At 47.1% G+C, this 25,688-nt stretch overlaps 1 protein-coding gene across 2 annotated transcripts in view; it reads left to right on the top strand.

The window, feature by feature from the left end:
* Positions 1 to 3,338: 3,338 nt before the first annotated feature.
* Positions 3,339 to 25,688, top strand: part of col18a1a (collagen type XVIII alpha 1 chain a) — a 95,476-nt gene continuing 73,126 nt past the window's right edge. For both annotated transcript variants that reach the window (XM_080019822.1, XM_080019821.1), the window contains exons 1-2: positions 3,339 to 3,436; positions 3,523 to 3,596. In XM_080019822.1, coding sequence (XP_079875948.1) covers positions 3,432 to 3,436; positions 3,523 to 3,596 — 79 coding nt within the window. In that variant the 5' untranslated portion in view covers positions 3,339 to 3,431. The remainder of the gene's footprint in view (positions 3,437 to 3,522; positions 3,597 to 25,688) is intronic.

Raw genomic sequence — 25,688 nt, 5'->3', positions numbered from 1 at the left:
ATAGACTTATTCATAATGGATATGTTGACATCCAACGTTAACGTAAATAGCGTCGTTGTTTTATATACGTGACTTATTGACTTTGATTTAAACCCAATTTAAATTAAAAAAGACTTGACTGCCGTAACGTAACATAATAAATTTTTTTTTTAACATATCAGATGTTAGATGATAGATCCTACACCAATAACAATCCACACTTTTGAAGGCTGATTTATTTCTAGGAAATTGACAAGTGCCTCATTATGCCGGGGTTAGACTGTATTAATGCATTAATTTGGGCTTGGTAAATGAAAATATTTTGTTGCGTATGTGGGGGAAATCGGTGGTCTGATCAAAATGTAGCCCTAACTGCTCTATCGACACGTTAGAATACAATTGATTCGATTGTTTTGATTATCATTTGATGTTATTTTAATCAAAGACTGAAATGCACCCCTGGGCGCGGGAGACACATGTTATGAAGCTTACATTGAATTGTCTTACCATTTTACTCACACCTCGTTTTTTGAATTTAGCCTCAAGGATCACTTTTAGGGTTTCCAGTTTAACAAATCGCCTCCAACATCTACAAGTCCCAGTTTTACAAGTTTGAGTCTTTCCTAAAGCATAACTCACACATTTGGTTTGGAATATATAATTTGGCACACACAACAGACACTGTGGCTTATAAACATACAGTACACTGTGCAAAATGTCACTATAGTCATATTAAGTTTGAGCCTTAACCTAAAGCAAGGAACCACATTCCTTTTCAGGATTCCTTTTTAAAACATACCACCAGCAAAAATATAAAAAAAGTCAAGTCAGCATTTAATTATAAGAGCCTCGACACACTGCGAATCAAAACACCCCCGCAATAAAATCAACGCCTCAGCTGATGCTGTGTCTAAAAGGAACAGCAACTTCCTCCTCTGCTGGCTGTGATGTGGAGGTGCAGCCCGGGGAAATATTAAAGTGTTTCCTTTTTTTTGTTGTTTTTGTTTTTTTTCCCTTTCTTTATTTTACTTTCTTTACTCATGATGACAGTGTGGGATACAATGAGAAGGAAGAAGATTGAAGCCTCATCCGAAACCCTTTTTGACTTGGGTTTCGCTCGCATTCTTCACAACTATTCCCCTACTGGTATCTTATGTCCAGTAAACCTGGTCTCCGGTCACTGGCTCCAGCCTCCAGAGACACTGACCACACAGTTTGTATTCATTCAAACGATGGCCGATATGATGCGTTTTCTCATATGTTTTTAGTGCAAGAAAAGCTGTGATTTTGAGTGCTGGGTGAACGCCAGATGCTTCCATTTACTGGAAAGTGACGATTGTGAAAAAGATCTGGAAATGTGGAATAGTAGTGAAGACACCCTCAAAATAACAATACAAAATGAATAGAAATAAATAAATATCAATTTCAAAATGAAATAATCAAAATATAGATAGATAGATGGATGGAGGTATAGATAGATAGATAGATAGATGGATAGATGGATAGATAGATAGATAGATAGATAGATAGATAGATAGATAGATAGATAGATAGATAGATAGATAGATAGATAGATAGATAGATAGATAGATAGATAGATAGATAGATAGATAGATAGATAGATAGGCAAAAATAATAAGGCATTGAAATAGAAAATAGAAAAGGGAAAATGAAAATATTTGACAAACCAAATAATAATAATAGTACCCAAATAGGAGCCTTACTGTGTGGAGTTTGCATGTTCTCCCCGTGCTCACATGGGGTTTCCTCCACCTCACGTCAGTAAGGACCCCCACCCAAAACATGCACACCTCATCGTCTGACCAGCGATGGACACTCGTCACCAGGTCCCCGGGCGCGTCCAGGAATGCTGCCCACTGCTCCTGGCTGCTCCCCCGGAGGAAGGACAAGCCAGGATGGATTAAACCAGAGGCCTCATTTCACCGGCCACCATCCAAAGCATGTGCATGTGTGTGTGTCTGTGTGTGTGTGCATGTGTTGTAGTGTGGTGTGTTGTGTGACGATTAAAGATTGTTCTTGTTGTTAAAGGAAAATGGCAATAAATGGAAAGAAATGTGGAAGTGCACAATAAAAGGGTTAATATGACAAGATGCACTAAACCTAAGGATAAACAACAAAATACAAACGAAAAAAAAAACCAGAAAAACAATAATAAAAAAAAATAAATAAACAAATACAGAAGTGACCCCAAAAATTAGCGGGAAAAAAGATTTTTTATTTTTAAGACAAAAGCAAAACGAAAAAGAAACTCCTGGTGTGAACAGGGGATTCCAGAGGACAAAGCCCCCGCCCGCAGCGTGCACCGCGTTGGTCGTGTTTGCGGAGCTGGACCGCTCTTTAACCCCGGCCTCACCTGCCGGGAGGGAGCGCAGTGGGGGCGGGGGAGCACAATGCGGCCCACACCGCGTCAAGTTCAGTCCTGCAGCCCACGGAGAGGTGCATTGTGAGGGAATGACGAGGGATTTTCCAACAGTTTACATAGTTCTCTTTTCTTTTTTTTCTCCTTTCTCCTGACAAATTCATCATTTACCATCCCCGCTGCCTGGACTTGAGTTTAAAAGTTTATGGGGTCACAGGTTTTTTCTCACCCGAGAGCTTTCTGTGAAATAAAAAATATAAAAGAAATGCCATAAATAAATAACTACTTTAAACTCTATTGAAGAAACAAACCAGAGCTTATTAAATACGATTCTAACCATAATAATAATAATAACAACAAACCACAACAAACAACAACAACAGTAGTATTAGTAATAATAATAATAATAATAATAATAATAATAATAATAATAATAATGATAATAACAATAATAATAATAATAATAATTATTATTATTATTATTATTATTTTTATAATGATAATAATAATAATAATGATAATAATAATAATAACTAAAGAATAATCAGCAATGTAATCCACTAATATTAAGAGCCCTGCCATTTGATAATTAAGAAAACGCCAGATCGTGAAAAATTACTTGATATGACAACATTTATTTCTGGGACTTCCCACTTTGATAAAAATCAATTTAAAATAATTGATAATAAACAATAAACAAATGAAAAATGGAAACAGAATTCTTTGAAATGCAGTGTAGTGAAAACCGATATCCCCATGAACGGAATATACCTAAGTAAGAAGAGATACTTGAAAAAAGGTATTTAGGTACAGTAATTTAGTAGTTGTACTTCGTTACTTTCCACCACTGGGTGAAATTTAAAAAAAGCTAAGCTGACCTGAAACCGGTCTCTCCAGGACCCGGGGGACGCCCCGCTCCAGCCCCGGCCCGGGTATCCTCCGTCCTCCTCCGCAGCTCCGGCTCAGTCCATCAGCTGTTCCACCTCGGGGAGCCTCTCCCAAACTTTTCCCAACAACTCCAATACTCCATGTAGACTTCTCTGCACGACTGCAGCACAAAAGGGAGATAAATATGAGGTAATCCCACTGGCCTCTGCCCCGTTGAAAACAAAATGTTTGGCTGGAATGCGTGCGTTTTGAGCGGATGTTGTGCCTGTTTGCAGGTGTTCCCCGGGGCTGGAGCGCCTGCTCTGCTGCGCCCTCCTGCTCTGCGCTCCTGCAGCGTCGCAGTGGAGAGGTAGGAGCCCTTTACCTTTTTTTTTAAAATTTATTTTATTTTTTTTAAAGATCGAAGGCATTCATTTGCTGATGGTTGCTGCTTGACTTCGCAACACTGGGCGCTTTCAAAAAAACCTCAGCTTTTTATCTGCACCATGCCGTGGGAATGCGCACTTTGCGTTTAGATGTGAAGTATGAATGTCGACGCAGTGATTAACATCTAGTTGGTTTGGAGATGACGATGGTGATGATGATGATGGTGATGATGATGATGGTGATGATGAGCTGAGGCTTTGGAAAAGTTTTAAGTGTTTTTTTTTTGGGGGGGGGGGGGGGGGCAGTATAGTTGTGTGTGGTTGGCATAGCTTTCTGACCATGTAAGAGCATGGCATTGGGTTGAAACCTTGAAGGCAGGCTTTTTAAAAAATATATATTTTAGAATTTTCGTGCTTATCGAGCGTTTGAAAGCAACATAGACTGTCACCTGAATTGCAGATACCTAACAGTTAGATGTTTATTCACTTTATTGCATCTAATTATTTATAGTTCAGCCCTTCTCACAGCAAACCATGCGAGTGAATCAATAATAGTGTGCATAACATTACATGTGCCTGTGTGTGTGTGTGTGTGTGTGTGTGTGTGTGTGTGTGTGTGTGTGTGTGTGTCCACGCAAGTGAATCAATAGTGTGCATAACATTACATTTGCCTGTGTGTGTGTGTGTGTGTGTGTGTGTCCATGCAAGTGAATCAATAATAGTGTGTATTACATTACATTCCCCTGTGTGTGTGTGTGTGTGTGTGTGTGTGTGTGCGTGCTAGCCTGCGTGCGTGTGTGTGTGTGCCTGTGCGTGTGCGTGTGTGTTGGTTGAGGGAGGGTTGCAATGAAATAGATCTGCCTTAGGGTCTGTTTACAGGTTTTTCTTAAGTCCAAAGTTCAGCTACAGAGTTCAGAAATCTAGGCTCCTTGCACGGTATTTGAGCAGCATCGATAAGGTGCAACTCAGTGTTTGAAGTAAAGCTTTCATGTTATAGAACTATACATATACAGAAGCAGTATAAAGTAAAGTGAGGCCGAGTTGTATAGTAAATAATCTAAACTGTGCTTGTAGGAAGGGAGTGGACGGCCAAGCATTGATAGTGATAATGGGGAATAAGGACTTTGTGGACAATGTGATGACAGAACTTTCTTCCGCTGTTGAATAATTTACTTTTTAAACTCGCCTGGACCCTATATTTAATTTAGTAAACGTTCTGCGGCGGGTGAATGGTGCAGCTGCCAGATGATGGGGGTGACGAAAATGAGAAGGCGGCAATGAATATTTGATCAGCTGCATTCACTGAAGGCTAGACCGAAAAAAAACAAAACAAAAAAACAAAACATCCACCCACCAACAGCAGAGCAAAGGTAAAACAAGAGGATCCCAGGGGTGTCTTTCTTTTGACCTCTGGGGACCGCAGGGCAGGTGGGGTTCACCTAGAGCCGAGGCAATTTCAATTTCAATAGTGGGAATAAAACCTTGTTGCTCGGCTGCAGAATGAGTCCAGATGGATTTAAAATGGTCTAATCTCACCTGCGATCTGTGTATCTACATGTCTAATCTGACAAGCCCCGCCCGTCATTCAGTTTGAACTTCACGCAGGTTTAAAGAAACATCAAGAATTATTTGCTGATTGTCGACCTGGATCCCAATTATTCCATTCTGGTCACAGCATTCTACCGTGCATCTGCCATTTAGTGATGGATGGTTGGATGGGTGGCTGGGTGGGTGGCTGGATGGGCAGATGGATGGGTGGGTGGGTGGATAGATGGGTGGATGAATGGATGGATGGATGGATGGGTGGGTGGGTGGATGTATGGATGGGTGGATCAATGGATGGGTGTGTGGGTGGGTGGGTGGATGGATGGATGGATAGATGGATGCATGGATTGATGGGTGGCTGGCTGGGTTGATGGATGGATGGGTGGGTGGATGTATGGATCGATGGATTGATAGATGGATGGTTGGATGGATGGGTGGGTGATGGATGGGTGGATGGATAGACGGATCGATGGATGGGTGGGTGGATGTGTGGATTGGTGGATGGCTGGATGGATCGATGGGGGATGGATGGACGGTTGGGTGGATGGGTGGATGGTTGGATGGATGGATGGACGGGTGGATGGATAGACGGATCGATGGATGGGTGGGTGGATGGATGGATGGGTGGATCAATGGATGGGTGTGTGGGTGGGTGGATGGATGGATGGATGGATGAATGGATGGGTGGGTGGATGGATGGATGGATGGATGGATGGATAGATGGATGCATGGATTGATGGGTGGCTGGGTGGGTGGCTGGATGGGCAGATGGATGGGTGGGTGGGTGGATGGGTGGATGGATGGATGGGCAGGTGGATGTATGGATGGGTGGATCGATAGATGGATGGTTGGATGGATGGGTGGGTGATGGATGGGTGGATGGATAGACGGATCGATGGATGGGTGGGTGGATGTCTGGATTGGTGGATGGCTGGATGGATCGATGGGGGATGGATGGATGGATGGTTGGGTAGATGGGTGGATGGATGGGTGGATGGATGGATGGTTGGATGGATGGATGGACGGGTGGATGGATAGACGGATCGATGGATGGGTGGGTGGATGTATGGATGGGTGGATCGATGTATTGTTGGATGGATGGATGGGTGGGTGATGGGTGGGTGATATATATATATATATATATATATATATATATATGACTGCAGACTTTGCAACTTACACAAAAATATCGTTGCATCCTTTTTAAACATATATTTGTAAATAGGGTTAATTAGGGAAGTTTAACTTAAAGTAATCAGCAGAATAGAATACCGTCGCTCTCAACCTTCTTCAGATCAACTTTTTGTTTAATATTTGTCAAAGTAAGGGTGAGGGGTGGCTGATTTGAATACTGTAGCTCTGAAGCGACGGGCCGCCGCCTCAGGAATGCTCTCCTGTCTGAATGTGTCGGCGCTGAATGGAACCCGCCGCGGGCTCCTCAGACCGATGCCTTTGGCCGCCTGTGAGATGGTTGAATTTCCTCCGCTTGGTTCCCAGTCTCTGGCTGGGTCAGGAATCCCTATTGTCATGTGATCTTTGACATGCACCCGGTGTGGTTCAGCCCGCAGGCGATGGGGGAGGGGGAACAGCTGTAAGGGGACACCCCGCCGAGCTATTTAATGGTTGAATTTAAAAAAATCACAGTCGGCATGGGGTCCCCCGCTGCCCCCCGCCCGCCCCGCCCGCCGCCCCTCCGTTAGGTGCAGGGGTTGGGGTCGCCGGATGTACAGGAACAGGACCTTGTGGATTAGCATGAGGGCCGGTGGGTGGAGGGGTCGTCCTTCAGGGTGGGACGCTGACAACCCTATTAAGTCATTTTACTGTAAAATGGGACAATGGAGCGTACGCTGCATAGCTATTTATAGAGAGAATTAAAACCCAATCCCGAAAAGCCATTTTTATAGGTCAGCCTTTTTTCTTTTCCCTTTTATAAAGCTGTGCCCTTTGTTGTTTTTGTCCTCCTTGTTTGAATTTGTCTGTTGGGCTTCTTACTTTGTGGGCTCTTATTATGTCTTTAAAATAAAACAAAATATAATAAAATAAAATAAGATAAAATAAAATAAAATAAAATAAAATCCATTTTTTATGCCTGCTTTTCTTCAGTAATGTTAATTTTATGCTACCTGGCCGCTCGTAAAGCACTTTGTAGCAGTAGGTTTTGAAATGTTCTGTATAAAATTATTTATACATTTATTTTATTACTTACATACTGATACTAATATTTGTACTTCTCGGGAATTACACAGGAGAAACATCTTGACATCATAGACCTGTTGAAGCCCTTGCTGGAGAACATCTCTTACCTCATTTCAACCCAAGGAATGGGTCCTGGGGTCCTCACAGATGTTAAAATGTAACTGCCCCCCACGGTTTCCTATCAAACAAGCCATTTAACCATTGAAGAAATATTAACACATGTGAGAATCAAGTGTTACTCCTGGACCTGGGGTGTTTATCAAAAAGGGTTTGATAAACCCTTTTTGAGGTGAAAATGCACAGTTTTATTGATATTTATTTTATTGACTCTAATGTACACACAGAGAACTTTCACATTTACATTACATTTATGGGGGGATGGTGGCTCAGGCGGTAGAGCTGGTGTTCTAGTGATCTAAAGGTTGCTGGTTGGATCCCAGGCTCCTCCTGCTAGCATGCTGTAGTGTCCTTGAGCAAGACACTTAACCCCTAATTGCTCCTGATGGCTGCGTCCGTCGGTGTTTGAACAATTGTAAGTCGCTTTGGATAAAAGCGTCTGCTAAATGACTAAATGTAATTTATTTCCTTGTGTATAATCTACTCTCCTTAAACAAATATACAGTCCAAGTTTGCCCAGTGCATGACTTTTACACTACATTACACCGCCTGCACAGGAATTGGGTCATTGTAAGCCTCCCCCTCCATAAAAAGCAACACAGGGATAAACTCAGCACAAATTCTGTTGAGTCAGTGGACCTTGTGGGGACTAATCCTGGGATTTTCCAGTCAATAAACTGATTTAGTCATGGCCAACATCTCTGGAGGTGCCTCATGTCTTTGCCTCGTGGGGTTGAACGCACACCCTTCATCTTATGGGGCAACAGGAATTGAATAATGGGTGGATGTGGAAATGTGAACGTGTGTTTGTATACGAGGGCTGGTGTGAGGTTTGGAGGGGGTTTGAGTGTGGGCGGGGGGTACGGGGGGGTACGGGGGCTACGGGGGGTGGACGGGAGGGTACGGGGGGGTACGGGGGTAGCCGTCTGGACCTCCCATCACTTTCTGTCTCCACATGTTTCCCTGAGTGTTTTTAAACGGCTGGAAGATTGACACTCCCCTCATGGTCCTGCCTTCCCACTGGCGTGCCCCCCGTGGGACCGCCGTCCCCTTTTGTCCGTCACTCACCGAGACGCATGGCACGGGGCGAGTGCCCCGACAATGGATGGTTCGGCCGCTGCGAAAGGTTGGCCAATGGAGCGGACATTTTTGGAAGCAATTCCCATCTGATGCTGTGACGTGTAAAGAATGCCGGTCTTTGGTAGCAACCGGGGTTGTGTGATGTGGAGGGATAGGCATCATTAGTCGACTAATCGATTAGTCGGCTAATCGGTTAGTCGACTTACTTGGTGACATCGACGTCTGACAAACTATTTATGATCAATATGCAGAGTGCACACATCATCAGAAGCTACACCCGGACTCTCATTAGTGTAGCACACGCGTCACGATTTCCGCCTGGGCTCTAATAAGTGTAGCACACAGAAGAACGTGCTTGTATGAGAGAGCCTGGCGTTGTTTTGATGTTTAAGAGTGATCATTGTGTGGGTTGAAGCTGTCTGACCACGGTTCTACTGCTGTGATGTGGAGTCATTAGCATTTTTTGACAATTTTGTTTTGTCATTTCTGGTAAGACTAGTTTTTGTTTCGTCAGAGTAGCACATGGCCTATTTGGAAAAATAAAAGAATAATTAAAAATAGCACCTGTTGCTGATATATTACTGTATTTATGTACTGGTAACTGTTTTAACGTGCGGTTAATGGTCCATGTTGGGGGGTAGATGATGTCACGGCTAGTCGACTAATCGACTAATCAACTGAAATTCTAGTTCCTCGACCACTGAAAAAAGGAAAGTGCCCATCCCATAATTTCAAGGCGCAAGGGGCCTGTCTCCGTGTTATCATACATGCTCTGTAACAGGACCACAGACTACGAAGGTGTCAGGGGAACACACGTTGTCCGGCTGAAGAGGAAACACACACCCGGCGCAGTTTACTCTAACGTGGATGTGTTTTTCCAAGAGAACCCACGGCGGTCACATCCTGCTTTGATTTCTTAATTCAGCCCATCTGGATCCTGCGGCGCTTCGTACGATTGTATATCCACTGGGAGAAAAGGGAAACATGGCCCGGTTTCAGGCCCTCTCCAGCCACAACATTTGAATCACAATGTTTATAAGATACCTGCACATACAGGATGCGAGGGCCAATGCAACTGCTGCCGCGTCTCGCCTTCCCGCCGATACCTTCCACATTTCCACTCGTGAAAACATGCCTTTGTTGATGTTATTACCACATCTAGACGTACACATGTTTTATGATCCTCTGCTAATGGTGGTTCTTCCCCAGAATATCGTCGCATCTTAATTCAATTCGGCGCAACTCTGCTTTTGTCTCTCTTGGCGTCCGCACATTGAGTGTAGACAAAGACATTCCGGTGGTCATCCGCAAAAACACAAGACGGATAAGCCGAGCAGGATGTGTCGTAGTGGATCCATCTGGGAGAGTGGGGGCATTACCTAACCTTGCCATTAAAAACATCTGTCCTCCAATTGGGTTTACATTTGCATGCCACCCAGAGAACGGGCCGGGGGTCTCTTTGATCGCCCGCCCCGCGGCCCTGCTGAGCTCATGGCTCCCGGAGGCACGGCCTGGTTTCGAGTAATGCGGTGAAGGAAGGAGGAAATATCTTTGCTCAGACTCCTGGGGTGACAATTGGCCGGCGGCTCAAGTATCTATCACAAACCAATCTCGGCGGTCAAAGTTCACCGTGCACATTTGTATGCTCGGCATTCTGTATTACTGCCTGTCAACACGGACATAGATGTGTACTAATGATGTGAGAGGTGAAAGTAGGCATCCCACAATGCATATCATATAACATAGTCTTACCATATGTGGACAAGTTATTCAAAATTCACCCTTTAAGATCAATATTGCTGGACATGTTTCCATATCTCCGAATGCTGGAGACCCCCGCTTTAGGCAAGCTGGCTTTGTCACGATTTGCCAGGTGTAAACAAACCTTAGCGGCAGGACTTTGTCCTCTATTTGTATTCTGCCGTCCTCTTCCCTTTCGGGACGTGGTCGTCCACAAAGCATCCTTTTGAATGCCGCCGACAGCTGTTATTTGTATTTTTATGTGCTCTCTCCCCTGAGTCTTTCAGGTGCGCTCCGCCGCTCTCTCATATCCTTCCCTGGTGTCAAAATGCCGGGTTGACGGTGGCAAAACACAGAGGGAAACCATAATTGCCACTTATGTTCCAAAAGAGAAGGATTTGTAGGGCAACTTGCTCTGTACACCCAACTATCTCCCCTGCTAATGGTACACCGAGCGCGCTCCTGCCTCTCAGCGCCTCTTTCCTGTTTGCGGTGCAACCCGCACTTATTTGCTTGTCTTTCCCAGCCGTAATCCAGGTAACAGTTAGTCAAACTTTTGAAGCTTTGCTTGGCAAATAACAGGATTCCATACTCAAGGTTGCCTTGAAGAGCGTAACCCTCAGTGTGAGGGTAGACCCCCAGGAAACACTTCCACAACAGTCTCTGAAATATCTTTCATCTCTTTAATAGCTCGTGTGGCTCTGCTGCTTTGATATTTAATTCTTTCGGAAATTAAACACTGTTACACCTGTGATATTATATTTCTGATTTGCTCAAGGCCGGATCATTTTCCAGATGCTTTGACAAGGCGAGCATATCCACCTGTTCTGCCCGGTTTGATATATGCTGTCCTCCAATGCTCCCTCCATCTATCTGTCTTTTTGAGTGTGAAAGCGTCCCCTCTGAAATGTGTTTTTGTCGTTCAATCTCAGTTCGGCAAATCTACGAAGCCACATTTAATCCCGGCCGGCTTTGCCTATTGAGATTTTCCAGTTTTGTGAACAGTGAACAGTCTGGGTTCACGTCTCCGCGCAGTCACTGACAGTCTCTCTGTCAGCGATCTAGGCTTGGTTCGCCCCGTACCGGGGTTGAACGCTGGTTTCCATGGTCACCAGGTGCAGATTTTCGCCTACCACAATGCCTTATTTGGCTGCTTCAATGGAAACCGGATCCATCTACCTGGCACTTTCTTTCCCCAGTCCCCAGCTTTAGGTAGTGTTTACATGTTCTCACTACCAGCCCGACTGAACACAGGAGAAAAGAAACTAGATAACCTCCCCCTCCACACACCCCTGTACAGTTTCCCCCTCTCGGGAAATCTATACCGTCAGCTTCTTATGCTCCGTGAATTAAGACTGATTCTGAGTGACCACCATTGTAAAGCTTTAAAGCCGAATGGACCGTCATGCGGCTACTCGGTGGAATCCGTGCTTCAATATTATTGTAAAGGCTCTTTGATGATTCGGCCACCTGAACTGAGCATAATATTCAAACTGTCAGACGAGATCTCTCCTCATGCAAGCGCAGACTACCACCCAATGTGTGTTTTTATGAATGAATAGACCATTCAGCTTTACGGGAGGCCCCCTTTTTCGGGAATGCCATTGTGAGTGTCGGACCTCACTTGCCGTTCTGCCCCTCTCTCTCCTCCTCCTCGTCCCCTTATCTTCTGATTGACTCTCAAGATGTGCAGGCCGCTTTTCAAGGCATCCTTAAATTCCACTCATTCACCCGTCCTTCAGGCGCTTCAGCCTCTGTGGACGGTTCTCTTGTACGCCCTTCTCGCAAATCTCACACCATGGGGGCGTGAAGGGAAGAGAATACCCTGCAAAGGGGAGATTACCCTTAAACCCAGAGGTCCCGCAACAAAAAAAGGGATTTTCTGGGTGCTAGACCCCTCTGTTCTGCTCTCATTATGGTCTCACTGGAACTGGGGCCTAGAGTGAGATATTGGACTCTGTAAACACTGTCACTTCACTGTGACAGTGGACATTATGGAGGTGGCCTATGGGCAATGTATCCTAAATCTGTCACAGATGCTCTTAGCAATATTTTCCTTAATGATTTTCATTTTTATAGCTGCTGGGGCTAGTCTTTACATCTCAGTTGGCTTCCAAGACCTTAAGTTATGCATACATAGCTCCCGTGTTCAGCGGTCAATGCAATGCAGCCCATAACTCAGGGAATTGGGAATTTGTACACATTGCACAAAACCCTCGCTGCAACTGGATGGTGTAGCAATAATCGCTTCTGTGGGACATTCCAGAGTTGCCACTTGAAGCCAGAAAGAGCCAAAGTAAGTGCCTCAGCTGTCGAGAGCCCAGAAGCTGCTAATTGTTGATCGCAAGCCGACGGACAATGAAGGGTGCCCTCTTCTCACTGGGACGGACATCGTTGGCCAAATGGCGTCGTGCCATCCATTGAGAAATATGGAGAGAGGGGAAAGGAGCTTAAGCCAACCGCGGGGTCTTTAAAATATCTACAGCACCAGTGAAAGATTTGCTGGGCCGTTCTTCGGGTCGAGTCGGTGGCATTCGAGGGGGCGGAGGGGGCCGGAGGTCCGCAGCGACATTCCCTGCTTCACGGGTCACTCCGCTGGCTGAAGCGACCCGTGAAACTCAAGGTTTGTGTTTTCCGTTTGAACAACGCCGGCTAAACCCTTGTCTTTTCATGACGCGAGGTTTATGACCGTATTATATGGGCTCAAATATGGATTCCTAACAAGATGTGACCTTATTGTCTACACTGTAGTCAATACACCGGCCTCTAGTAAATCCTTTAACGGGGTTCAGTTTCCGGTCTTGAATATGTCTGCTTCACTTTAACAGCAGAACCTACTGACAGCAGAACCTACTCACTTTAACACTTGAGGTTTACCGACCGAGCTGTGGGGGGTACAAAAATAGACTGCCTTGCTCCCAATACTGGCAGAGGGCAACCAGTATTATCACTCAATCCACTCCCAATCGTTTGATGGTTTTGAATATAAGCGAGCAGGTGGATGCAACAGAACAACGCAACAAACCAAGTCATGATATGCAGATGCGGAGGAGAGCTCATGCTCAAAATTGTCTGCAAGGACCAGACGACATAATTATAAAACAAGATGGGTTGGAATCCTCTCCATTTTGGCGTACGCGTCTTGTGTCAGCCCACATCTGTCCTGGATGTGGGCTGACGCATTTTGGATTTTCCTTCTGTGAATTGATTTTGCAGAGGAAGCCACCCTCCACTTTTTTTAGTTGCATGCTTAGCCCACACATTGACCGTTAAAACGGGTTCAGCAGTCACCTTGTATGACTATCATCACTTTTTTTAATCTTTCCTTTTTTTTTTAATTTATTTTTTTACCAGAATTCACCCTCTAGGGAAGGGAGGACATATTTCAAGGTTCACGATACAGTTTTTTCTCACTTACCGTCTGATCTTGAAGAGAAAGCTGCTGCCTTGAGGCTGCATAGAATGAAGAAGGAACTGCCTGTGCTTTTCTTTGTTCTGTTTCTACCCACACACTCCACTAAAGGACAATTCTGAACTGCTGGTGTAATTCCATTCCAGGGGACTTATACGTTCCTTAACTTCTTCACACGTCAATGCATTGAGGATGAATTTGATCTTCGCTCAAAAATATAAAGTCATGAAGTTTCACAAGTACTTTTACTTTTGTTTCTTGAGTATGTTTAATATCAAGTACTTTAACACTTCAACTTGAGGGGGGTGCGGAATGGAACACTTCTACTATTACCAGATTTCTTTGATTGAGGGTATTCATACTTAAATAGATATGGAAGTTTTATAGACCATTTGCCTGTATGGTGTTTTCCTCTGTGTGAATCCATATACTACACACTGAGTTTGTGGTTTCCGTTTGAAGAAAGGAGATTTCTCTTTCCGCTCTCTATTAACCTCCATTGCTTTCACAAACACATACTTCTGGCTCAGTGAGGCAGGTCGAAATGTCCCGCCCAAGTGTATCAAAAAAAGGACTGTGTGCTTCAACACATTTTTAATGTTCCAAACGGAGAATTTTTAGTCCAAACGACCATCGGTAATGATGGGATTGCTCCAAATCCTCCTGTGTTGCCGAGACTGGTAGAGAGGCTACTTCATTGGAAGTAATGCTCTTCATGCATAATTGATATTGAGCCTAAATTGAACTGCAGTCTTCTTTTTTATACTTGCATGGGAGGTTTTTCAAGCTGCTTGATATTTAATTCAGAAGTATGAGTTGTACTTTGACATTGAGTCGATGGAGGGGGGAGAAAAATATATTTATTCTCAGAAGCTACTGTTAAAAATTTGAGGAGGTATATGCACTAATATGGAGGAAAACAGTGCATGTATACAGTATAGTCCAATGTTCTACAAACCATCCATATGGGTTCATGAAGAAGCGTGTATATAAATATATATATATATATATATATATATATTTATATAAATACATCAGGTAATTGTAGAACTGTTTCATTAAACATTCCACTGAGGTTAAAGTATTAAAGTACTTGATATAAAATGTACTTGAGTAACACCAGTAAAAGTAGTTGAGAAGCACCGTGACGTTATGCATATACAGGAGATGAGTGCTTCTTCCATCACTGCCCACACCCTGTGGCTAGTGTTACACAGTCCTTCAACGCTCCCTAAGCTGTCAGGGGATTCTTCCCCCCACTTCAATATGCAATGCAAAACCTTTACTTGTTCCCGCTCTCTTCCTCTCTCTCTCTCTCTCTCTCTCTCACTCTCTCTCTCTCTCTCACTCTCTCACACACACTTCCTCTCTCTCTCAATTCAATTCAATTCAATTCAATTCAATTCAATTCAATTCAATTTCCATGGGAAACAGTCGTTTTCATTGCCAAAGCAAGTGTCAAATTAAACAACAAAAACAAGAAAAACAAACGTAAATGTGCAAACATGCAAGAACAGTGAGTAAGAACTTCAAGTAGAATATAAAAATGTACAGTTGCAGTTAAATAAAAAGTAAATGCTAAATATAGGTGTAGTAATGAAGTTGTGTATGTATGTACAGTAAGTGTGTCTATGTTCTCTCTCTCTGTCTCTCTCTCTCTCTCTCTCCCACTTTCTCTCTTACACTCTTAAGTTTGCAAGAATGGAAGGATCACTCCCCCCCGAGGGGTGTGGGGAGGGGGGCAAATAACTGGAGATTTTATCAGGGCCCCAGCGTTGCTGTGCAGGGAGAGCGCTGCTTGTTTTGTGAGCAAATTCCTCCGCTGAGATGCATATTTCGATGTGAACCTGTGCGAGTCTGTTTTCCCCTTCCTACCCCGAAACGCAACGTTTCCCCCTCGTCTGTCAGGAACAGTCCTGCACCTGACAGAGGAGTCCCCTGCTCCAGCAGCCGCTTGCAGGGTAAAATGGACACGCTCCATTCGTTTTCACAGGAATGGCTGTCGAGTGTGTGTGTGTTTGTGTGCTGTTGCTATCTATTTGGCTTTTTGGCTGTTCCTGTGTTGCCTGGGACCCTACTTAGTGAAGCCAGTTCTACCTGATAATTGTCTGTATTCATGTCAACTGTAAACCTATTGTGGCAACAGCTTCCCTGTCTGGAAAGTACTTATTGGCCCATCTTCTATCCACCGCTGATTGTGGTGAAACACATTTATTTTTTATTTTATATTCCTTATATCCCTTATCAGTCCCACAACAGGGAAATTTGCAATTTCTCTGCTTTTACCCATCCTAGTAGCCGACGTATCTAGGAGCAGTGGGCTGCCACGTAGAGGCGCCCGGGGAGCAGTTAGGGGGTCGGGTGTCTTGCTCAAGGACACATCAGCACACTACCAGGAGGAGCCGGGGATCGAACCGGCAAAGCTTACTAGATGACCCGCTCTACCTCCTGAGCTACTGCCCCACTAACAGCAATAGATGTTCGTACGGTGAGACACTGTTTGGCGCTGGGCATTGACTTCTGACGCAAAGGTTCACCTTTGACTTATGACCTATTACCTTTCTTTTTCCCCGACTTTTCTCCTCGACCGACTTTTCCTCTCCCCTCCTTTTTTTGCGCATCTTGAAGTAGCTGTTTTCACACGTTTGTCAGCGCGAGGGAAACGTTCCCTCTGTCCCGTTCGTCGCACTCTCCGCGAGGCGGTTAGGGTTAGGGTTAGGGTTTAGGATTAGGGTTAGGGTTAGGCCTAAGACGCCGAGACGCCGCCGGGGCAGGTCGAGACGCCGGGGTTTGCCCGCCGGGGTTTGCCCGCCTTTCTGAGCAACTCGTCGCACCGGCTCGCCGAAGTCCCGCATGGATTAACATGCCTTTCCTTGGCTTTAGCCGGGGAGCAGGGGAAGAGCATGACCCGCAGTGTAGTGTGTGCTAAACTGCCCCGGTGGGGGAAACAATGAGCGCTGGCACTCTCCGCAGTCTGGCCCGTACTAATTGAGGGCCCTGATATTGTCTTGTCCATGAAAGCCCTCTTTGTCCGCCTCCTTTCTCCACATGTACGCCCCGGGCCTCTGATGTGGCGGGGCCTAACGTCATTCCCTCCCAGGCATCTCCCGCCTTTATTACAGGGGGATTAAAATGTCAGATGGGGGCGGTGTGCGAGCCCGCTGATGTCATTCACTTAAGGGTATTTTTAAAGGTTCCGCTGACTCGGGGCTAATGGGGCGCACCTCTGTCAACGCCCTACCCCGGAGGTGGAGACGTCGTCTGGCTTTTCGGTGAGCCGGGCGGAGGGAGTCAGCAGAGAACGAGGCTACAGTTTGCCACGCTCGTTTATCTGCGTGTATCAAATGTCTCTCGCCGGTGTCTGTATCGACGGGACGGGAATCGAGACGTGGCCGCGGCCCAGGCTTTGGCCGTTTTTGAGCCTCCGCTCCACAGACTCTGTAAATTGTCCACTTCCAACACGCTGGCATACATAACTGAGGCGCCAGCAGCGGGGGGAGCAGGGCGAGAGCGGCCTAACATCTTATAACGTTGGCTTGTTTTCCCACTGCCGAATCGTGGCCTGGTCCACCTGCCGACGTCAAGGGCACGGGAGCCGGGCTCCCACGGACAGCGGAGACATTGTGACAGAAAAAAAAAAGAAGAAAAAAAAAAGAGAGAGTTTTCCCCGTTCCCTTTTCCAGCGACTTATCCCTCTTTCATGGCCAGATTTACTGTCAAAGTGTTGATCTGCGTTGACGAGCTCTTGAAGTGCCGTGCAAAGCCGAAACCCAACACTTGAGCGAGGGCCTCGCGCGGGTTCAAAGGACCGGCGGAGGACAAAGGGCCGGGGGTCGACCAACTGAGTGATCTGACAGCCCCCCCCCCCCGCTTCCCTCTCGGCCTACGGTGTCTGCGTGCGCATTCTCTCCGCGTGAGCGCCCCCCCCCGGAGGATGTTATTGACTCGCGCGCTCAGGAGCATCGGTGGGCAATGAAATAAGAATTAATCTTCTAATCGACGGCTGAGGGAAGGCCTTTTCGGCCAGCGCTGGTCAGCCGCTCAGTGAAGGCCCTGAACGTCTGCGTCCGCGCCGGATGCAAGGACTGGTGTCAGCGTCCCGGCGAAACACATTTTACCCATCACTGGCGCTTCGGCGCTTTGAGCATTGGGGGTCAGATCCCGTCGGATCCCGTCGGATCCCGTCGGATCCCGTCGGATCCCGGCGTCCTCGACGCTCGTCACTCGAGCCCCTTTTTCAAAGCTTTTTGACTTTTTCGGGTCAAGGCGTCTTATCCTCGATCCAGTCAAACGACTGCAGTTAAAGTAAGTAGAGGACGCCGGGGCGGCGTGCAGCACCGAGAAGGCTCTAATCTGAGAGTGATAACAGAGCGACAAATTAGAAGAGTGTGAAATTACAGGCAGTCGGTATCAATTGAAAAACGCATTTTATGTTTTTTTTGTTGTTGGTGTTTTTCCATCTTTCCTAAAGTCGGAGTGCTTCATTTGAAAGTGCCCTCCTCACATGCTTCTACACAAGACCCCATTAAAATGATCATTTAAACCACAGTGGAAGACACAATAAATACATTCAATTGCAGAAATACTTTTAAGGAAGTTGAAGGGTTAGAGAGGACAGCGATTGAGGTCTCGGTTAAATGTCGTCCTCGTCTGATTTCCCATAGATTTGTCGAATAGTAATATAAAATCAAATCTTGTGTCAGATGACTGTATTTTAAGAAGGAAGAAGCAGAATTACGATCATTTATATTTTTGCAATTAGTGTCTGTTGGACGTTGATGTCGCCGGTTCACTCGTCCTACAATGTTGGCAACGGTGGTTTCGGGCGTGTCTCATCTGTGCCCTTCATTTTTACACATTGTCGCATGCTCTACTGTGTATTCCACACGCGATGGTAATCCCCCAAAATGTCCCGGGCGAGGCGGCGGTGTGGATGGTCAGTCAAATAAGTTGTGCTATGTGACTGACAGGAGAATGTTAAGAATGCAGATTGCCCGGCCAGTGTACTGTATCAGTGGACAGCGTCTGAATGCCCAAGCGGTGGGCCCCTATTTTATTAGATATGAATACTTCTTGGAATGTGACCGTCATGTATCCACTGAGCCTCACGTATCGTCCAAACTACTCATCTCATGATTTCCTGTCGAAATATCTATAAGTTGTTTTTGCATCATATTTGCCGGCAATTAGTGTAATGATATTCGGCAATTTTGTCGGTTTACACGGTATTTACACTATCCAAATAAGCCAACAACTTCACATTTTCAGAAAAAATGTTCGGGGGGCTGTTCCAAATCAGTTTTCCTTTACATTTCTGGCATTGAAGTTAAAGTGACTGTTCTAAAGTGCGTGTTTCAGGGAATCAAGGCCCCTTGTGCTTCAGAGCCTTGGAGCTCAATTCCTCTGCTCGGTCATTGCATCGACTGAAAGTCCCGCCAAACACAGCCCCCGTTTTTTTTGTTTTTTTTTCTTTAGCTGGTGGAGCTTTCTGTGGCTTCACTATTCCCAGCCGCCTCACCTTGTCTGGTGGTGGGGATTAGAGCTGTAATTAGTCGGCTCTGCTGAAAAGTGACAATGGCCGGGTCTGTTCCCTCCCCTATCTGCTCAGGGGATCAACGCCACTGCCCTCTCAACCTCTAAAACCTCCTCCACCCAACCCCCCTCCCCAAAGATCCTGCCCTTCCTCTCGCTCCTCCTCCTTTGCACAATTTCTTTCTGCGTGTTATAATTGGTTTAATTTAAAATCCATAAGTTATGGTTGCTACTTCATTTATTTTTAATGATCTATATTAACGGTCTACGACTGGAAACCCATTGTTCTGTAAGTAACTCAAATTGCGTTTAACCTTCTCCATACTATACTGTATATGATATTGTATCCTCCTATACAGTGTTAGGGCATTTTCATTTATTTTCATTGTCCCCCGAGTCCAGACAAGTAGCATGAGGCTCCTACCTGGCATAGCCGTGATCTGTTTGGCTTTAAACAGAGTTTAAAAAGCTAGTGCTTTTTAAGCTAGTGCTTTTTGACTGAGTTTAAAAAGCTAAAAACATAGTGCTAAAAAGCTTTTATAAAGAAATGGGTCCAGCTAAAAGACATTTGGGCTCAGCGCCTCCACTACTTGAACATCCCTTACCCCGGCAGTACATCTTGAGAGTCAGGCTAGATTTTCCGCAGATGTACTGATCATGTCACTCACGAAATGACATTTCAAAAGATGATCACAGAACACACTTGTCCAACAGTTAATGGTTTGTAGATTAAATCTGGCCTGACTTACTCGGTCTAGATCGATGTCGAATAAACAAGCACAGCATCAGCGAACCTTATTACCTCATTATAAGAGCAGTGACATGAGCAGCGTCGGACGGTAAGACCTTATCTTAGCGTCGGACGCTGCTTGGACGAGGGCAGGGTAAGAAAAAGGGGAACGGGTAGGATCAGAAGAAGCAAAGTCAGGATATGGGATGGTAGGGTGAGGGGGGGTGAGGAACACAATTGGGTGCAGAGGTCAGCGCAGTCCTTTTAGGGATGCCGGCGCTAGCACACAAGAGGTGGAGTAATGGAGCGAACAAGCGAGATCCTTAGACGCTGACCATTGATTACCGTTGCCAGTACCGCCCAGAGGTCTGTCACTGGCGTCCTAAATTTTAGGCAGCCAGGAATGGGAAAGGCTGTGAAGGGCTCAAAAGAGAGGGATGCTCCAAAAATGCTGAGTGGAACAAAGTATTAGCTGGATGAATTCTTCTTTATTGTCGAAGAAAACCCGTTCAGTCATTCTCAAAAACTGTAGAAAAGTGCAACTTCTTACTTTTTCAGTCTTCCTGCGAGGCCCCCCCCAAACATCATCAAAACACACCACGAATAAATGTCTGACTGCCTGTTAGAATAAGGACGACGAGGGAAGCAGGTTTGGGTGACAGGCAGTGCCACTTTGAGACTTTTGATCTCCGTTTTCAGCCTAGTTTAAGGAACTAATGAGAGCCTCTTCCACTCAGCTTTACAGACCCAGCCCCTCAGTTATTTAACAGGCTCCGACTTGTCCAAAGCTGTGCAAAGCAACCAAAAAGGTCTTGCATACTCAACTGCTACTGCTGGGTTTGCCGCGCCACTGTCCCCCTGGCCCGAGGATGTGTTAAGTGTACATTCTCTGGGTGAAAGTTTGACCGCATTGTTTTAGCTCCCGCATCGAGGGCCCAATCGGCGTCGTGGATACATTTCTCTGAGGCCCTGCTTGTCGTCAGGTACAGATAGGTACCGTAGGGTTCACATACTTCTCCACAAAGCCTCAGGAGTGGAACAGAGACGCACACATCTCAGTCTCCGCGGCCGTGGTGCATCACCCCAATGTGAAGAGCTGTGTTGCAACACTGGATTGATGGATGGGGGTCCGTACCCCCACCCCTTCCCCAACCCCAGTCCTGGGGAGAATGCGTACCCCGGGGCCACGCTGAACTCCTCACTCTCCACTCCTCACATCCTCACCCCCAGCGCCTAATCCTTGCCCCTGGCTGTGTCTGAAGGCCTCGAAAGGAAAGGGCGGGGAAGAGGGTGGAGGGGGTGCTGGTGGGTTTGGTGTGGAGTGGGGTGGTGGGGGGTTGAAGAGAGCCTCCTCCTCCTCCCCCTCCTCCTCCTCCTCCCCTCTCTTCGTCCCTCCCTCCTTTGCCCTGCAAGAGGCTGGCCACGCTCCAGGAGTTTTATACATCACTGGAAATTCACAAAGGGATGAAAAAAGTAAACTGTCACAAATTACCCTTTGATAAAGCCGGTGGAGGGGGCCAGCCATTGGGAGATGATTTGCCCCTGGGGGGGAAACGATGGGGCAGATCTTAGGGAACCCGACAGGCGCAGTCGGCAGAGATTGAAGGGGCCGGGATGATTGTCCGAAGTGTAGACCGGGAGAGAATTTAAAGGGGTCCGTGTTTGAGGTGTCTCCGGCCCCGGGGTCTTGGTCCGAGGTGTCGACCGGAAGAAGGAACCAGAGCAGTCTTCGGTGGAGGCGCGGCAGCCCCCCGGCGTTAGATTTATCTGCAGCCCAGGCTCCCCGCGTCCTGCTCTCCTCTGCTTATCCTGACCGACACCGCTCAGGTATTTGGACGCGTTCCCACCGCGCATTCCGCTGGTCGGCCCTTCCAGCGAGGCCGTCCCGATCGGGTTACTCCCGTGTTACCTAATAGGTCTGATCGGGGCTCGTAAGTGACGAGGCTTGCGAGGGTGGCTTCCTGATTAAGTACAGGGGGTCGGAGGGGGGATCCACATCTTCTGTTTCTTCACCTTAATCCAAAAGTGCAGGCGAACCGTGCGCGCCAAAGTCTTTTCACCCACAAACGATAACCGCAAATTAAAGGTTTAAAACATTCGAGGGGAGCTACGACGATAAAGGTAGAGCCGTGTGATTCCCACCAAATTAAAAAGGAAAACCTCAAAGAATAAGAGCTGATCCGTGGAGTATACCTTTCAAGACATCGTCGTATCATTAGGGTCCTCAAACGGGATGTAGCCCAAAATTCCCACCGACATCACATTGTGACAAGACGAAACACATCTTCCGAGGTTGTTCCCGAAATACGCTGCAGAATGAGCTCCTTTTGTCGTAGAGGAGGAGGGTGCAGGCTCCCGTGCATGCTGCCCTGCGCTTCGGATGGTTCTGGTGTTAGTTTGGCTTGACGGGCGTTTTCCCAAACCGTACGGTTAAGCTGAGCGACCAGCAGAGAGACCCGTCTGTGATGCCTTGTTTTTCGTCTTAGAATTCCTTTCTGCGGATTCCTCCGCCGTAAAGACCTGCAGCTATACGCTGCGGCTTGAGCATGAAGTCATGAAGACAACGTGGAACCCGGTCCGAGTCATTTCCGCTCCCGGCGTCCCACGGTGCAGTCTGAATGCCTTTCTTTGGAAGCGCTTTGTGTGTTTTTTTCGGCATGTTTGCTGTCTGGCTTTTGTTTTATTTACTCCACAGATGAATGGTTGATTGTTGCCCGGCCCTCCAACTCCTCCAAACTGCAGTTTAACCTTCCTCCTCTGCCAAAAAATGCCACAGAGTGTGTGTGTGTGTGGACGTGTGTGTGTGTGTGTGTGTGTGTGTGTGTGTGTGTGTGTGTGTGTGTGTGTGTGTGTGTGTGTGTGTGTGTGTGTGTGTCTTTTTTGCCCCTTTTGCTCGAACAATGAAACATTTCCTTTTGAAAAGAGACTCTTCGCCTCCTTCTCTCCTCCTCCTCGGTCCCAATCCTCCTCAGACTCCTTGCTTCCCTCCGTTGAGTCCAAATGGCCATGAGCTCAGTGGATGAAGTCAATGCTGGGGTTCAGGCTCTCTGCCTCCCCCCACCCTCCCTCCCTCTCTCTCTCTCTCTCTCTCTCTCTCTTTCTGGACGCACCCACACACTCGCCCACAGACCCGGTGCAGAGTCTCCTAAGTGAAAGGCCGTGGCGTGTGTGGAATGCCTTGGCCCAGACAAAAGCCATGTTTCCCCACGTCCCCGGCCGCCCAAGCGGAACTGATCGGGACGCCGAGACTGCGACCAGCTGAGGTTTATACGCATTGGTGAATTGGGAATATATCTACGGGAATATGTTTGTGCGCGGCAGTGGGGAGCGGTGGACTCTTTGCAGTTGAGGGCAGCTTGTGCACAAGGACAACGCGATCTTTCCCACGTACCAGACATCTGTTGGCGAGATGAGTCAGTTCAAAGAAATATCTCTCGCCCCCAAACGGCTTTCTATCCATCGCCGACTCTCCCAAACACAAGCCCAAACAACACTTTGAAGTTGAGGGGAGAAGGGCTGTGGCGCGTTCATCTCTCTTCCGCAAGGACAGTTCACAATGACCCCCCCCCCCCCTCCCCCCGTGCCTTTGCGTAAGACAAACGGGATCGGGCATTTAAAAGTCAACTTGCAAGGGCCGGGGGCCGGGCTGCGGATGCAGCCGTCGGGGGGGGGGGCGGCCGGGCGGGTACGGCCCCGCCCGAACTTGTATCCTGCGCGACGCCGCTTCCTAAAAAAGAAAAGCCTCGGCGGTTCTTCCCGCCGCAAACCATGCGAATCTGGAGCGGTGCCCGCTGCTCAGCGCCGGCAAACAGCCTCGTGGTTAATGAGCCGTCGGCTGCGCGGCTTCGTTCCCACACGCCGGGCACGCGGAGTTAAATTGGCATCGGATGCCGGGCCGCCCCCCCTACGGCGCTGGAGTTTGGGTTTGCGGCATTTACGATGATAGGGGATAAGAACCCTGAGCACAATATCCTGTCGCTGCCCCGAGCCGAGACAGGGGCCAGACGCTGAGTGTGCTTTTTCCCAGGCGCAGTCTCCCAAACATCTTACGTTAGTTTATGTCCGGCCTCCAGCGGAAGCGCATCGGCAGCGTTTGGAGACGAGGCGGAGGTCAAAGGTTAAAAGCACGCCATGTCCCGCGGGAGGCGTAACAACGACAGTCCAATCAGGCTCGGCGGCCGGCCGGAAATGGTTTTGCCCTCGGCTCAGCATCCGAGATGCAACTGAGACGCAACGCTCCCGGACTCGTTGCCAAAAGCGTACGAGGTGTTTTCATTTGATCTGTCTTCCTTCCGTCTCACGGGATTCAGGAGACGAGCAAAGCGCCCTGCGAAGCGCCGACTCCGCCGGGCGCTGTCTAAGCCGGAGCTCGTGAGAAAATGATGTCGGAAACCCGTCCGGCCGACGAGTGGAGGCCCTGAGCCGACAAGCGCATTTCCCTTCCCGCAGGTCGCCTTTCACAAGCGTGATAAACGTCCCCTAAATCACACATGGTTTATATATACACGAAGAAAACACCCCCATAATTCCACTCCCCCAAATCCCCCCCGGATACCGGCGGGGACATGATTTACCAATCACGGGGTTATTTCGCTCGTACTTCAAGAGCCCCTGGAAAGAATGGAGTTTCACCGAATCAGCCCTCGCCCGGTGGGAGGAAAGTGACTAATGCACGACTTCCTCCGCGTCCCCGTCCTGCTTTTAACGGCTTCATTATTGCCTTATTTATCCCTTTTTTTTTTGGGCTTACATTACCGAATCCATTTGGAGCACTGAATCGCGAGCTTAATGAGCCGCTGTCAACCTCGTACCATCCGCGGTATTTACTTTGTAGTTACGAGGTTCTTTTAAGTGGAGGAAATTGAACCTCGGCCATTTTTTTTTTTCCGAGGGGGGGAAAAAAAAGCGCCCAAAAAAAACCCAACGATGTGTTTTGTGATTCACTGCAACCCTGAGTCAGAGCTTGTTGTTTCCACGACTCGCTGACAAGATCAGAGCAGAGTTTTTTTTTGTTTTTTTTTATTCAGGGCTCTTTCACAACCGGCGCTTAAATACAAGCCGGGCTCAGCCAGCCCCGGCATGGGTGTAGCTTCATTCTAGGAACGTATTTTAGGTCTTTTTAAAGTGGTAATCCATCAGATTGTCTGTGTCGGGTGAAACACACAGCGAGTCCCGGAATTTCAGTTAGAAACTGCAGCAGCTTTTTGAACCTATTTTATTCTCTTGGTCACTTGAGGTGTTTTTAGTTATTTTTTGTGAATTTCCATTCACTGACCATGACCAGCCACGCCGCTTTACCAAATTCACCGCGGCTTCCTTTCACTTACCGCCTGCGTGGCGGAGCCCGCCACCAACAATGGAAGCGGCATATAGAGGAGCGCATGCGGGGCTGAAAAACAGGCTGTTCCTTATTAAAAAAATATCAAATATGGGATTTTTTAATGGATCACCACGGCATTTACAAGATGCATCCATTCCTTTATTCCAAACAATAGATTCAGTCTTTCCAAATATCTTGTCAGCCGCTGCCATAGACATGTGTTTTCTCGTCATGAGTCAGCGTTCACAGTGCCGTGGCGCTTAAACTCTTCGGAACAATATTGTTTTGTCTCGGTCGAGAAAGAAAAAAGCCTTAAACCCGCTTTGTGGGACACCGCAGCCCCCCGTGCGCTGAAGGAGCGTGAGATTAAAAACAAAGCTTCGGGACTTTGCCCTCGGGCCGTG

The sequence above is a fragment of the Zeus faber genome, assembly GCF_960531495.2.
Source record: "Zeus faber genome assembly, chromosome: 18".
Taxonomy (NCBI): domain Eukaryota; kingdom Metazoa; phylum Chordata; class Actinopteri; order Zeiformes; family Zeidae; genus Zeus; species Zeus faber.
The sequence above is the reverse complement of the archived record's forward strand: the minus strand, read 5'-3'. Positions and strand labels throughout refer to the sequence as shown.